We start from the raw sequence: 13021 nt of genomic DNA on the forward strand, positions 1-13021 counted from the left end.
GACCATAGATGTAGTGTGCTGCTTTTGATTCTCCAGTTGTGTGCTACCTTCAGTGTGTTTCTGTTTAAAATTCCTTTAGATTAAATATTTATTTTTAGGTAAACTGTTGTAAGTGAATCAATTTGTTGGGAATTTTCATGGATTATGTATTTCAGGAACTCTATTACCCCAAGAGTTCTCCTCATGAAGGAGTTCTTGAAGTTTGCATACATATTCTTGTCTCCTACCCAGGTGAAATCAATAAAATGCCACAATTTAGGTTTCTGCCGTAGTACAGTAATAAAAACTGTGGTCAGTAGTAGGAGTTTTTCTTCCTCTTTCTATGGTTAGAAAGGAGAACAGTCAAGGAAGGGGGCACAGAACTTCATTCTGAAGAGGAAGTAGTTGTGCTAAGAGAGGTAGTTGTGTTAAATGACTGTAAGCAAGAATCTTTTATATCTATTAAAAATCTAGATCCATGGTGAAGTTAATATCCCTCTACAATAGTAACAATTTATCTTTTCCATACCTTGCTAACTTCAAGCTGATTGGGTAGGTAATAAGAGATCATGTTACAATGTAAGTGTAACTGCATCAGTTTCACTGGTCTATGGGTGTGCTCTTTTACAGCATACAAAGCATTACAGTAAAGAATTCCCTTTTGGATTCCATTAAAAAAAAACAACAACCCAGCATAATATGTACTTTAATATGCTAAAGCAAACAATTAGAGGATTTTTTTTTTCAAACAGATTATTCAGATGGAAATATTGGATATGTTTTCCTTGCACTGAAAACGTTTTTCCTGCTGCCAAATGCCCAATCTTGAAATATTTATTGTGGGCCAAAAACTTAATTTTGTCTTCATTTGGTTTTGCTTTTAGGCTCTGTGGGTGAAATGTTTACCAATGTCTATTGATCATAAACTATATTGCAGTGTATAGCTAGAATGATACATCTGCCACTGTAATTACTTCTCGATACCTTTGTTGTACTGAAGGAATTATGTTAAAGTAGCATTAAGACATTTAAGTTTGATTTTAAGAGAACAAATATTCATCTGGCTTAGATGAGTTGACCAAATAGCCCTTTATTTTTGGGGAATACTTTTGGAGTATATATTTTCCAGTTTTTATTTCCAGTATTTTCCTTTAAAGGTTGAAAATATTTTAGGAATGAAATCTATTACATACATTATTCTGCAGAGTACACTGATTCAGCTGACTAATAAGTTGATTAATTTCCTCACTCTGCATGTAAGGGTAATTCCAGATTCTGTACTTTGTAACAAACTTAATTGGTAATTATGTGTATAATAAAATTAGACCCTAAAATTTGTTCAGATGGTTCTCCAAATAAGAATTCTGAATCTCTGCTCCTCTTGGCATTTTTGTTCCACAGCTCTTACTTAAATTCATTAGGCAGGAGAGAACTAAATGGCTTGTTGTAATTGAACAAGTGCTATTACTGTCTAGAAAAAAAAAGAAAAAACCAGAGGATTTACAGCCTACTTAAGAAAAAATAAGTAAACAAGGGAATGTTCATTAGCCTTAAATTATGATAGATAAGGGTGCTATATTTCTTTGGGTATAGAATGTGCCAAAGAGCAGTACAAAGCCTGAAACAATAAATAAATAATTTGAAATTTCAAGGTTGTTACTCCAAGTGCTTTGCAAAATCAACACTCAAATATAAATGAAGAGCTGAGCAAACCCAGTACACAACAGCAAGAGGCAGACATTCAACTTACAACATGCTAAGTAGGTCACTAGCATGTGTACTACTTTAACATGTGAATTGATACAAGGTTGTGTCTTTTATGTATTTGGCATGCTTGGATCTGCAGCTGAATATACTTCTATGTCTGATCTTTGTTTAAATTTTTCCATTAAATTTTTTTATTAGGGAAAACCCCATGACAGCGTTGTTCAGTTTTTAAAGGTGTACCACGAAATTTGTAGCTCCAGTACTCACTGTAACAATAGCACCCTTGTGTATGCCATCAAAAATGTTTTGTGCAAAATGACTTTCTCTGTGCCAAAGCTATTTCTGTTGCAATTCCAGTGATTTTATAGCACATATTTAATAACTGTAAATCAATAAATAGTGAAAATTTTGGAAACCTTTTTTTAACCTTCCATCACGTTTCTTCTTTTTCCTTCTTAGACTTAATAAATATAATCTTCCTGTTCTGAAAATTGTAAATAAAACACAGTGGCAGAATTATTCTGAAATACTGAAACAGCTAAATAATTAGCTGAAAATTATGCTTTAATCCCCCTGTAATCTCCTTGCTTTCTCTGTTATAATTTTAGAATCCCCTTAATATCTTTAGCATATATCTGAGTGTCTGAATGCGCTTTTAATGTGCATTTTTATATCTTAATGTATGTTCTTCATTCAAAACTAGCAAGTATGGTTTGGTGACAACTCTGTTAGGTGCTATAATAATGTGAAGAACAGTGTAATGTGAAGACACTGTAGTGTCACATATACATTAAAATAAGCTGACTCAGAAGCTCACAGTTTCTTCGACAAACACAAATGTTGTTAGTTATTTCTAGCTGGTCATTTTACTTTGAAGTATTTTTAATTAATATCAGTAATCTGTTGGAAATAAACACTGAAGAAAGTAAATTTTTTGTATGTTAATTTGTCAGGCAATCAACTTTCAGATTCAGATTTGGGACATTTTTTAAATGGAAGCTAAAACAAAAATATTGGTGACCAGTATCCTGAAATTTTAGAATTTTCCAAGGCTGCTGTTCAGCTACTGGATTAGTCTTTTTCAAACAGAAAACTGCAATAGTCCTTTAGAATACATATTAAATGTAGGGCTAACTGGAAGTTACAAATTTTCCAAGTGTGTTGACCTATATTTTTAATTACTTTTAATCCATCAAAACAAAACAGCACTCTGAAAAATGAGTATCACCAGCTCATTATTTATGAAAGGAACCATGAAACAGACACAAAGGCATAAATTATGTAAATTTTGTATTTTGCTTTATGTGAATGAAATTCTGCTTAGTGGTATTTATTTTCTATTTAAATACTACAGAAATGTGTGGAAAGGACCACACAAATTGGGAAATGTACTTGTTCTTTTCCCAGTTTGGTAATACATGAAGCTTAATTTCATGAAGTCAGACTTGGTTGCTTAGTGTGGATGGGTCTTGTGCTTGCAGCCATCAGTACAGAGAGCAAGTCAGAGAGAGCTCATGTCCCACCAGGGACTGGTGCCTAAAGAGGTGAGCAACAGGAGCAACAGACACAGCTGCAAAATAAAGATCCTTCTTGTCATGCAGGTTTACCATTTTTATGCAGGGTGTCTTGAGCACTGGAAAAGAAGTTGAAAGGGGACTCTGGATATATTGAACAAAATTTTGAATATTTTCTTTAAATCACAGTGCAGTTTCTGTATTCTGTGAAGTCTTTGCTTATACAGATATATGCTGCCAAAAGGCTAAGTTTACGGAAATTTTGTTTGTAAGACAAAAGTGGTACACCTATTATGAATTACAGTTCTCAGGAAAGAAGTTGACTTCTAATTCATAGCAGTGACATTTTAATTATGTTTTGAAAAGTCACAAAATTATCAAGGTTTGAAGCAACCTTCAAGATTATTTAGTCCAACCATCAACTCAGCACCACCATAATCACCGCAAAACCCTATCCCCAAGTGCTACATCCAGAAGTCCACCTACTGAAAATAGCTGCAGTAATTCCTACACTGTTCTGTGCCATGTGAATAGTGTAGATTTTCTAAAGGCATAAAGTAGGATGTGATAAAGACAGATTAAGCACATCATTGGCTTTTTCTTATTGGTTAGCTTTTGGAGTTTATTTTAACCTACCTTGCCATTTCAGAATTCTCATCTGCTTGATATTTTAAACAGAAAAAAAAAAAAAAATCAGCCCAAAACTGCATGCATATTTGTTGCAGATTTCACTGTCTGTGTTTAATTTATAAATAATAAATTTCTTTTATTTCTGTTATGTTGATTGAAGCCAAAAACATTGTAACATAGCTGATCTGTTCTTAAGGAGAATACAGAATTATACTCACTAGTCTTTGCTTGAGGAATTACCCAAACTTGCTTTAAACAGTAATTAAAACTCACCATTTTAGAAAACATTTGAATTGAATAGCTAAAATGTGCTTTTTTTAGATGTTGTTCTAGGTTCTGAGGGTGATGTTTTATCCATTAAGATAGTGACAACCCTACAAAGCTTCATCTTACTCTTCTTCATTGCAGCTGAAGTTGCTAGCAATACATAATGACTATTATTTTTTGCTGAAAGACTTTAAAATGTCTGCAAAGTGCTGCTACTTAGAAAATATTAAGAGGAGACAAAACACCCAAACCAATGTTTACATTGTAGCAAAGAAACACACTAAATACATAGATTTGTTTTTATAAGCCCTAAGTATTGTTGATTTGCTTTCTCTAGTGACTATTTCTGCCAGCAGTATGAATGTGTGGTTTGTAAAATGCTATTTCCCCGTTCAGTCCAAGTCTATTGAAGAACTAGACCTTTTTCAGTTCAAAGAAAAGTTACTAAAGCACTGAAAAAAATGAGGCAGAACCAAAATCTATACATTTTAGTGACATTTCTCAGTGGCTTAAAGCAAAAATCTGAAGTGGAAGAGGGAGAAGTACAAAATGATGCTGTTGTGTACTTTTTTTTTTCTTCCTCTGGTAACTGAAGGTTAAATGAGTAGCAAGCAGAATGCCTTAAACAAGATTGGTATATTGATTAAAACGCTGATTTAACAGCTCGCTTTCTCCCTTTGGAAACCTGGAAAAGATAAGCCAGCTGCTGTCTAAGAGTGCTGAGTGTCCACTGAGAGTACACTATCTATCATCACAATATGGTGATGAGAGGTGTTTTATGTTTGTGTTAATTTCCCCCACTAAATCAGTAATTATTACAATCCTGTCCCTGCTGTTTACCCTGCAGCTGTTTTTCCATTTGTCGAGAGAGCGGGTGTTCTCAGAGGACCGAACACGCTTCTATGGTGCAGAAATTGTCTCTGCCCTGGACTATCTGCATTCTGGGAAGATTGTGTACCGTGATCTCAAGGTAAAAAAAGAAAGAAAAAAAAAGTAATCAAATTTTTGTTTTTGCAGAGACTATGGGGACAAACACAAAGTAATTATAAAGTTGCACTATTCAGAGTTAATGGGGAAAAAAAAATCTGTGCTCGATTTTAAGTTCAGTGTTTGCTGGAGGAAGTTGTTTGATATAGTAATCTCTATTCAGGTACATTCTCTGACTTCAACTTGATTATAAAGTGAAACCGGATACTGTAGGTAGCAACACTTGAAGGAGATGTAAACTTCCGATCCTCATCCTGCCTACACCCCTGCCCTGTTACTCATAACTTGACTTAGATTTCAGCAAAAATCTCAAATACAATTCTCCATGTCCCAAACAAGGGAAGTGGTGAATTGCGCCAATGTGACAGCATTCCTTTTATCTCAGCAAAGAGGTGTTTCTTTATGCATTGGAAACATTTGAAAGAATTCAGAATACTTTAACAGAAAAAGAATTTATTTCAGCATTGATTTCAAAATTATTTTTTCTTTCCTATCTTGGGAAAAAATCCTGTTATTGGAATGTAGTTTGTTTTAGATCTGCCAGAGTATACTGTTGCCTGGTACTCTGTTGCTCCAGGTACTCTGACACACTGTGACAATGTTCTATGGAAAAATAACCTCTATTTTCAAAAGGAGCATTTTCTAACTTGTGTAGGAGGAACCTCTAAATTCATGGCGAGACAATTTTATTATTTCTGTGTCATGCCTTTAATTTTATGTACAGGAAATTGTGCTTTCCTGTTGCACGTGCACAGTATTGGAATCCATTCATGCAATCCTTTGTTCAGGAACCGAAAAGGGGGCAATGGTAGGCAGGTTCTGCTCAGAGAGGCAAACAGAAAACAAAACACTGGGCTACATGTTTATAGCAAAATCTGTTGTTAAAATGTGAAATGCTGTGAAATCCTGGGAAAATATTGAATTATCTGGTCAATAAATGATAGGTGATAATTTTTAATTTAAATTCTAGATAATAAGGAAAAAATAGTTTGACAACATTAATCTTCTATTTCTCATGTTGTCTACTTTGCATTTTCTTTGTAACATACTTAGACTCAACAGAATATCTATGCCTTTGATTGTATTTCAGGTTTTATGTAGACTTAGAATTACAGGACTATGACTGTTCTGTGTTGGTATTTTCACTACATACCTTATAATTTGTAAAAAACCAAACCATTTTCTGTTGAAAAAAGTTGTTCAGAATGTTTTCCTTGGTTTCAGTTCCATCTATATTTTAGGTACAGCTAATTAAAACCTTTTTGGAAAGTGATGCCAACCATTATTCTGAATGTTTTCAGATTTCAAAGCAAGGATCATATATTTAAAAAGCAATGCGAAGCATGCAGAGATATATATTCACAATTTAAGAAATGTCCTTTGCAAGTAGACAAGGAGGAATTTACCTTGGGGTTTTTTATCAGTAGCTGCCCTATCCCCAGTTCTATCTATTATGGAAAAGGTTCTGGAAGTTGGAGGTATTTTAAGGATTTATCTATACAGGCTGTTTCATTACAGTATAGAGAGTAAAATGTATCTTGGTTAATGGCTGTCATGTTAGAGCAAAGGAAACCTCTACAGTCATTGACCTGAGATTGGCTATTGTAAACTCTATTAAAGTATTAATTTATTATGTAACTTGTGTGGCAGAAAAAACTGTTAAATGCTGTAATATAGTAAATGCTGTGGTTTTTTTTAAATTACAAATTAATTACATTCAGTTTCAAGGAATAACTCTGTTTTTATAAAATTGATGATGTAATGCAGCAATCTGTCCTGTTAAGAAATACTAAGGGATTATTTTTCTTCCCAACATACAGTTAGAAAATCTAATGTTGGATAAAGATGGACACATAAAAATTACAGATTTTGGACTTTGCAAAGAAGGAATCACAGACGCAGCAACTATGAAAACATTCTGTGGTACTCCAGAGTACCTGGCACCCGAGGTATGATTTAGAATATTTTCTTATAATACTGTATAAAATGTTCCTTTTCCATTTAATTTTAGACTGACAGTCTGCCTGATTAATACTCTGTAGCTGTTATTCAGAATGGAATATGTTGCTATTCTTTGTGGTGATTGTATATATTGATGCTCTGCCTCTTAGTGTTTAAAAAGACCTCTAACGTGCATTTTCCTTCTCATGTTTGCCTTCCTCCGTTAAAGTTTTTATCTTCGATGATTTCTTCAAAAATAATCTTCCATCTGTCTGTCACTTGGAACATATGATCCTGCTTAACTGAGCTGTATAACTAGCATTTATATAGCCTCAGTGGAGGCGAGGGGGAATAGGAGGGTACTGAGTTTGATGGGCTTTATCTGAATTCCCCAGTTGCAGGGAGATTGAGTTGAAATTTGAGATATTTCTCTTAAAAGCAATTGAGTGTATCAACCTGAGAACTGGTTGAGGTGGGCACCAAAGCTGGCTTTTTCCTAGTATGTGAGCAGAAGTGGCATCCCAGAGTATGCCACCCCATCTTTCCCATTAGCTGTCACTCAGATTGCCAAGCATTATGCTCCTCAAGGATTGATAAAATGATGGACATCAAGACATGGCTTTGGTTCCCCTTGCAGCTCTGGTTTGGCCACTTGAGAATCTGTTGTGGAAGCTTAAGTCATCCAAAGGATCTGGTGCAGTACTGTTAGTGCTGCTGGCTCTGCCACTGATGCCTCCTGAGGAAAGACAAGGGCAGCACCACCAAGACTGTGTTTTTGCCCTGGCTTCACTCAACAATACAGAAGATATCTGGTGCTCAGAAATGTCACTGCCTCTCCTCAGGGCCTACCAAATACAACTCCAGTACTGATATGAAAAACAGCCTAATTTTTTTTACTTAAAGCTAAGGATTCTGTGGATGTTGAATTAGCCCTTATTTTTACTCTTGTCAGTATTCAAGATTTCTAACTGACATAGTGCATACCTCATACTGAGATAACTTTCTAGTCAACCTAAAGGGCTTTAAAAGACCCTTCAGTCCTACCATTTCGTTGAAGAAAGCTTTCAGAGGGATTTCCTGCCTCTTGCAGTAACTCTGCACTACGATAAAGCCTTGTTACTAGGTATTGTCTTCAAAGAACAATATGCTTTAGTTTGAAGGGGGGAGGCACTGACTAGACATAGGTCTTTATTCTCCTATTTTCAGCAGCACTGAATCCTGAGTAACAGTCACAAGCCCTGGAGCCTGTTTCATCAAGCAATTTTGATTGCATTTTTGTTTTTTATTCTAAGCCTTGAAATTAAGGAATGTCAAAGAAACAGGTACACAACACCTTCTGGATAGTGCTTGCTGGAAATTAACACTTTAGGATCGCTAGGTATACAAGTTTGAGAGTCTTTCCAAATCTCTTGAAGTCCCTTTCAGTTTGCAATCACAGAGGAAATTGAAACTGCTAATAATTGTCTATAAGTCAATATGGTAGGTAGAGTTATTGAACCCATTTTGGATGATAGCAAGATCTTTGGTTACATTATTTCTCCAACACTAAACATCAGTACTTTTAGGAGCCACTAGCTTTCCCTTCATTCACTGGTTCTATCTTCCTTGACTCTTTTGAAAACATGTTAGCTATGTTTCATCAAACGTGGTTTTAGACACTCAGCTCAAGTTACTTGATCCAGTTTGCTTTTCTATTATCTAGAAGCCCCACTTTTCTGCTCTGCCTCCCATTATGAGTGTTTTTGGAGACCTGCCCTGTAAAAATCTGTCTTGAAGGAAATTGATTCTTCATTAACCTTGGGAACTAGGGAACTCGTTCCTTTTTCCCTCAGAGATAAAGGGTTTTGAGCAAGCAACCTAGATAGGTTCCTGATATGACATGAGAAGGCTCAACATCTTTAGCTGGATAGCTGCTCACCTGATACCACTCTATCTGTTTTTGTCAGGGCAGCTGACTGATAAAGGGATGTCAAGAGCCTGGGTCCTCCAGTCTATTTGTGCGCAAGTTTCAGAAAATGAATGCTCAAAAATCTCTTCTCTTTGCAGTTCAGGCCTCAGAAATAATTTTCAGGTGCCAAAGATTTACTACCTTGTGACAAACTTCAGAGCATGAGAACCTAATGTAACAACTGGACTTGAATCCTGTTACCATGCTGAATTCCTGCCTGTCCATGCAAGACAAGTGGCAGCATATACTTATATTTTGCCTGGTCATGGTACATTTAAAGGCAAATGCTTTTCAGCCTTTCTTTAGAAACAAGATATTCATTTTCCAATTATATGGAAAATCTATTCATCATCTGTCCTTTTAATAACATTCTTGCATCCTTTTTTTCCTTCTCTGTCAGGTTTAATGGATGCATCTCTTCTGCAGGTTTTTCAGTTTAGTTTCCCATGTATTTTCTGGCTGCTGGTAGAGAACACTAGAACAGTGTACTGTGTAACACACAGGGGCCCGAGAGTTCTGCCTGGCACTCCAGGAGGCAGCGGACCAGGAACATTGCATTGGTGGGAATCCACACCCAGCCTGAAAACTGACTTAATATTTTCTTTCACAGTAATTGTGGTTTCAGTTCCAAACTTGTTTTTTTTCAATGTCTTTTGCACCACTGTTTGAGGCATAGAGTCCTGCTCACTGTGCTATCTCTTTACAAAAACTATGTTGCAGATGCTTCCAACAGTAAAAGAGGGAAGTAGCTAAGACAGATTAAGGTATATCTCCTCCTTGCATGACAGTCTCTGAGATGAAGGTATCTTTGTGGATCAGTACAGAATTATTACCCAGGACAATTTTAGAATTACTCTTGATCAGTAAATAAGCCTACCTGTTGCTGCATTTTCCTCACAGACTTTATGTTTCTGAGATCAAAACAGTCCTTCTGACCCTCTGTTAAAAAGACTCTTCTATCTCACATTGATAGGCCCTGACTTCTCATATAGGACCTGACACTGACTGTGTAGATAATTAGGAGATCCAGAAAAATGCCCCTGTCCATGCAGAGATCAAAAGGATGATGTGACACAGAAAAAAAACTGTAATGAACTTGCCAGGTTAGAGTCAATTTTCATCTGTGGGGATAGAATTCTGGAGCATCACTGATTTATCATTTGTGGAACCCATATGGAAGTTAATGTGTACCTTCACCACACACTGAGCTGTTAAGGGCATACAGGGCTTCTGGCTAAGTGGCCATAGGTGCATTCCCTTTCTATTCTCCTGTCCTAGCCCTTCCCTGTTATCCAACACTAGTTTTCTGTGGTCTAAAGAAAATTAAAATAGCAACGACTGTGTTTGTCTTGCATCACTATATGCTGAGCATGAAATACAATAGGGTATGAACACGTCCTCTAGGAAGAAAATAGTTGCCACTGCCAAATAGCAGGGCTTATATTTGTTAGCAGTACAGATGTACATTTCTCACACTTAGTGAAGAATGAGCAAGTAACTTTTTGTTTGTGAAATTATGTAGTTTTTTGAGAATAATTTGCTTGTATAATAGTGAAATTACCCTTGTCATCTGTAATAGAACTAACACAAGCCTAATTTTTTTGTGTGTGTTTAAGTGCAGTGGTAATAGTTAATAATACCCTCTGCTGTAAGAATCTGTGGCATTCCCCATTTGAAAGGTATAAAATGCACTACAATTTCTCACTTAGTAGTTTTTCAGGACAAAGAGACTATTTCTTAGAAGTCAAAGAAACTTAGAAGTTTGTTATTTTTCAAGTAAGCTGGATCATTAAGGGATCATTATGGTATCAGAAAATATTCGTAGATGCAATGAGAAAAAGATGAATTGTGATCCCATTTAGGTAACACAGATGTATGCTTGATTTTTTTTCCAAAAAATGCTTATTTTGCGATTTTGGAGTGGCAAAGGCAGGACAGGACCACATGTCTTTTACAGGCAATATCACTTGCTTAAAAAAGAAAGAATACAACTGAGAAAGTACTTGTAAATATACCTGTGAGTCTTAAATGCAGTTTGGATTTTGATAGTTTCAGTTGTCTGTCAAGGACGAGATCTGCTAATAAAGATACAGACTGGTACAGACTTCCTTTAATAGAACATTCAGGAAATGAAGCTACTTGGGCAGAGAAGTAAAATTTCTTTGGGGTCTGATAATTTATAAAGATGTTTTCTTGGATGAGATAGCAGTTTCTGGATCTCTGTATTTCAGTTCAAGTTCCTAGGACTAAGTCCACACTCTTTGTTACAGGAGAGCAGTCAAATGTGGTACTGTTTTGGTGTCATGGGAGAGACAAGCTTTAAATACCAGAAATTACTTTTGACGTTTTAAATCTTTCTAATAACAGAAGTTGTTTTGACTCTGAACAATTCTGTAAGAGACTTCATGGATGTCATTCAAATGAATTTTAAAAGATGTAGACAATCAATGATGTATATGTGTTTCAATAGCAGGGAAAATGGAAGGATATCATTATGTTTTATTGGCATAAAAATATAGATGAGGTGGATGAATGTGCATAAAAGTGGTTCATATGTACAGATTAAATGGATACATTCCTATAAGAACAGTTGGATTTTATTTTAAAAAGTGAACTATTTCAATATAGTTTATGCAGTTACAGTCACTCAAAGGTGTGTGACAATGAACAAGAAAGGAGCAGATGCATAGCCTTTACCCCTAGACAGGAGAAGATGTGCATGTCCTGTAACTTATTTTAAAATAAGACCAGTGAGGATTAAGGAAATATTAAGATCAATTATACAATGCTTATTTGGCCAGTATTTTTTTAGTGGTTGTTCTTTTAAAAATGGGAGTGAGAGAGATCATGTGTAATCAATTATTTCCCTGAGTTTTATCTCAGAATAGTGCAGGATAGAACTCTTTTATCAAGAGGCAACTGCTGTCTCTCCTCACACTTCATGTAATTTCTTACTTACCGATGTTCCTCTTGGGAAGGATATGGCTTTGATGTAATCTAGAGTCTGGCCATCAAAGTTCAGTGAATGAATTTCAGCAAGGGAAAGCAGACATGCTTATAATAGGAAAACCACACTTTTTCCATGCTTTCCAGAATTTAAGTGAATTTTCTAAGAATGTTGTGGTATATACAGATTACAAAAAGGTGACAATGGAGTCAGAGAAAGAATTTTGTCACTTGTGGAGCTATACATTTATTTTATTCTTTTAACACCTGCTTGGTTTGGATCAGGATATTTGCCAAAGGCAATCTGGTAATATTTTGGAGTGAGACAATGATGATCTACCACATAACTCGTCTGATACAAGTTGAAACTAAGTGCTATGTGTGTAGGCAGAGAGGGAACTACTGAAATGCACTGAAAGGCTAACAACAGGAGTGGATGTTTCCAGTTTTTGCAGGCATCATGACAAAGCATTGTTCTTAACAGGGATTTTAATGCAGATAGAAGTTGCAATGCCAGTGTTAAAGAAGAGCTCCTTACAGTGTTGGGAGAAACAGGAAGGCACTTGTTTGCAAACAGCTTGATGAAAGCAGCCAACATTGTGGGTAAACTGACGCAGGCAAGTTGAGGGAGATCAGCTAAGGTGAGAATGTTAAAACTTCAGCTCACTCTACTACAGAGAAAATGAAGTTGCATGGGTAGTACAGCTGAGGCCTCTTTTCCCTCTTTCCCCCTTTTCTCCCTCTTCCACTTTTTTCCCTTTTCTTGTGGGATAGAGAGGAGAATTTGAGTACACTGAAGGAGGATAGTATGGGAGACTAATAGGAGGGAAAGAAAATTAATGAAATGAATATAATGTTGTCACTGGTAGGTTGATAGGTCAGAAAACACATATTAGAGCTTAGAAGATTTTTCTTAAGGGGAAAAATGTGATCTTGGGCAGGAAAGAGTTTGGACTAAAGACTACTATGTTATTTTCTTAATGTTTTGTAAGTAGGAACTGATAAGATGTGTTGTGGGGAGACACAAATGGCAGGAGGAATTGATGAGCAACTTAAAACTGAGGAGAAGCTTGCTGAAGAGTTGTTTGGTTAGGAATATAGA

At 35.9% G+C, this 13021-nt stretch overlaps 1 protein-coding gene across 2 annotated transcripts in view; it reads left to right on the forward strand.

Moving 5' to 3' along the window:
- AKT3 (AKT serine/threonine kinase 3) overlaps nucleotides 1–13021 on the forward strand; it is a 152700-nt gene that overhangs the window by 106861 nt on the left and 32818 nt on the right. For both annotated transcript variants that reach the window (XM_058836914.1, XM_058836913.1), the window contains exons 9-10: nucleotides 4945–5067; nucleotides 6905–7033. In XM_058836914.1, the coding sequence (XP_058692897.1) occupies nucleotides 4945–5067; nucleotides 6905–7033 (252 nt within the window). The remainder of the gene's footprint in view (nucleotides 1–4944; nucleotides 5068–6904; nucleotides 7034–13021) is intronic.

The sequence above is a fragment of the Poecile atricapillus genome, chromosome 3, assembly GCF_030490865.1.
Source record: "Poecile atricapillus isolate bPoeAtr1 chromosome 3, bPoeAtr1.hap1, whole genome shotgun sequence".
In the NCBI taxonomy this organism is placed as follows: domain Eukaryota; kingdom Metazoa; phylum Chordata; class Aves; order Passeriformes; family Paridae; genus Poecile; species Poecile atricapillus.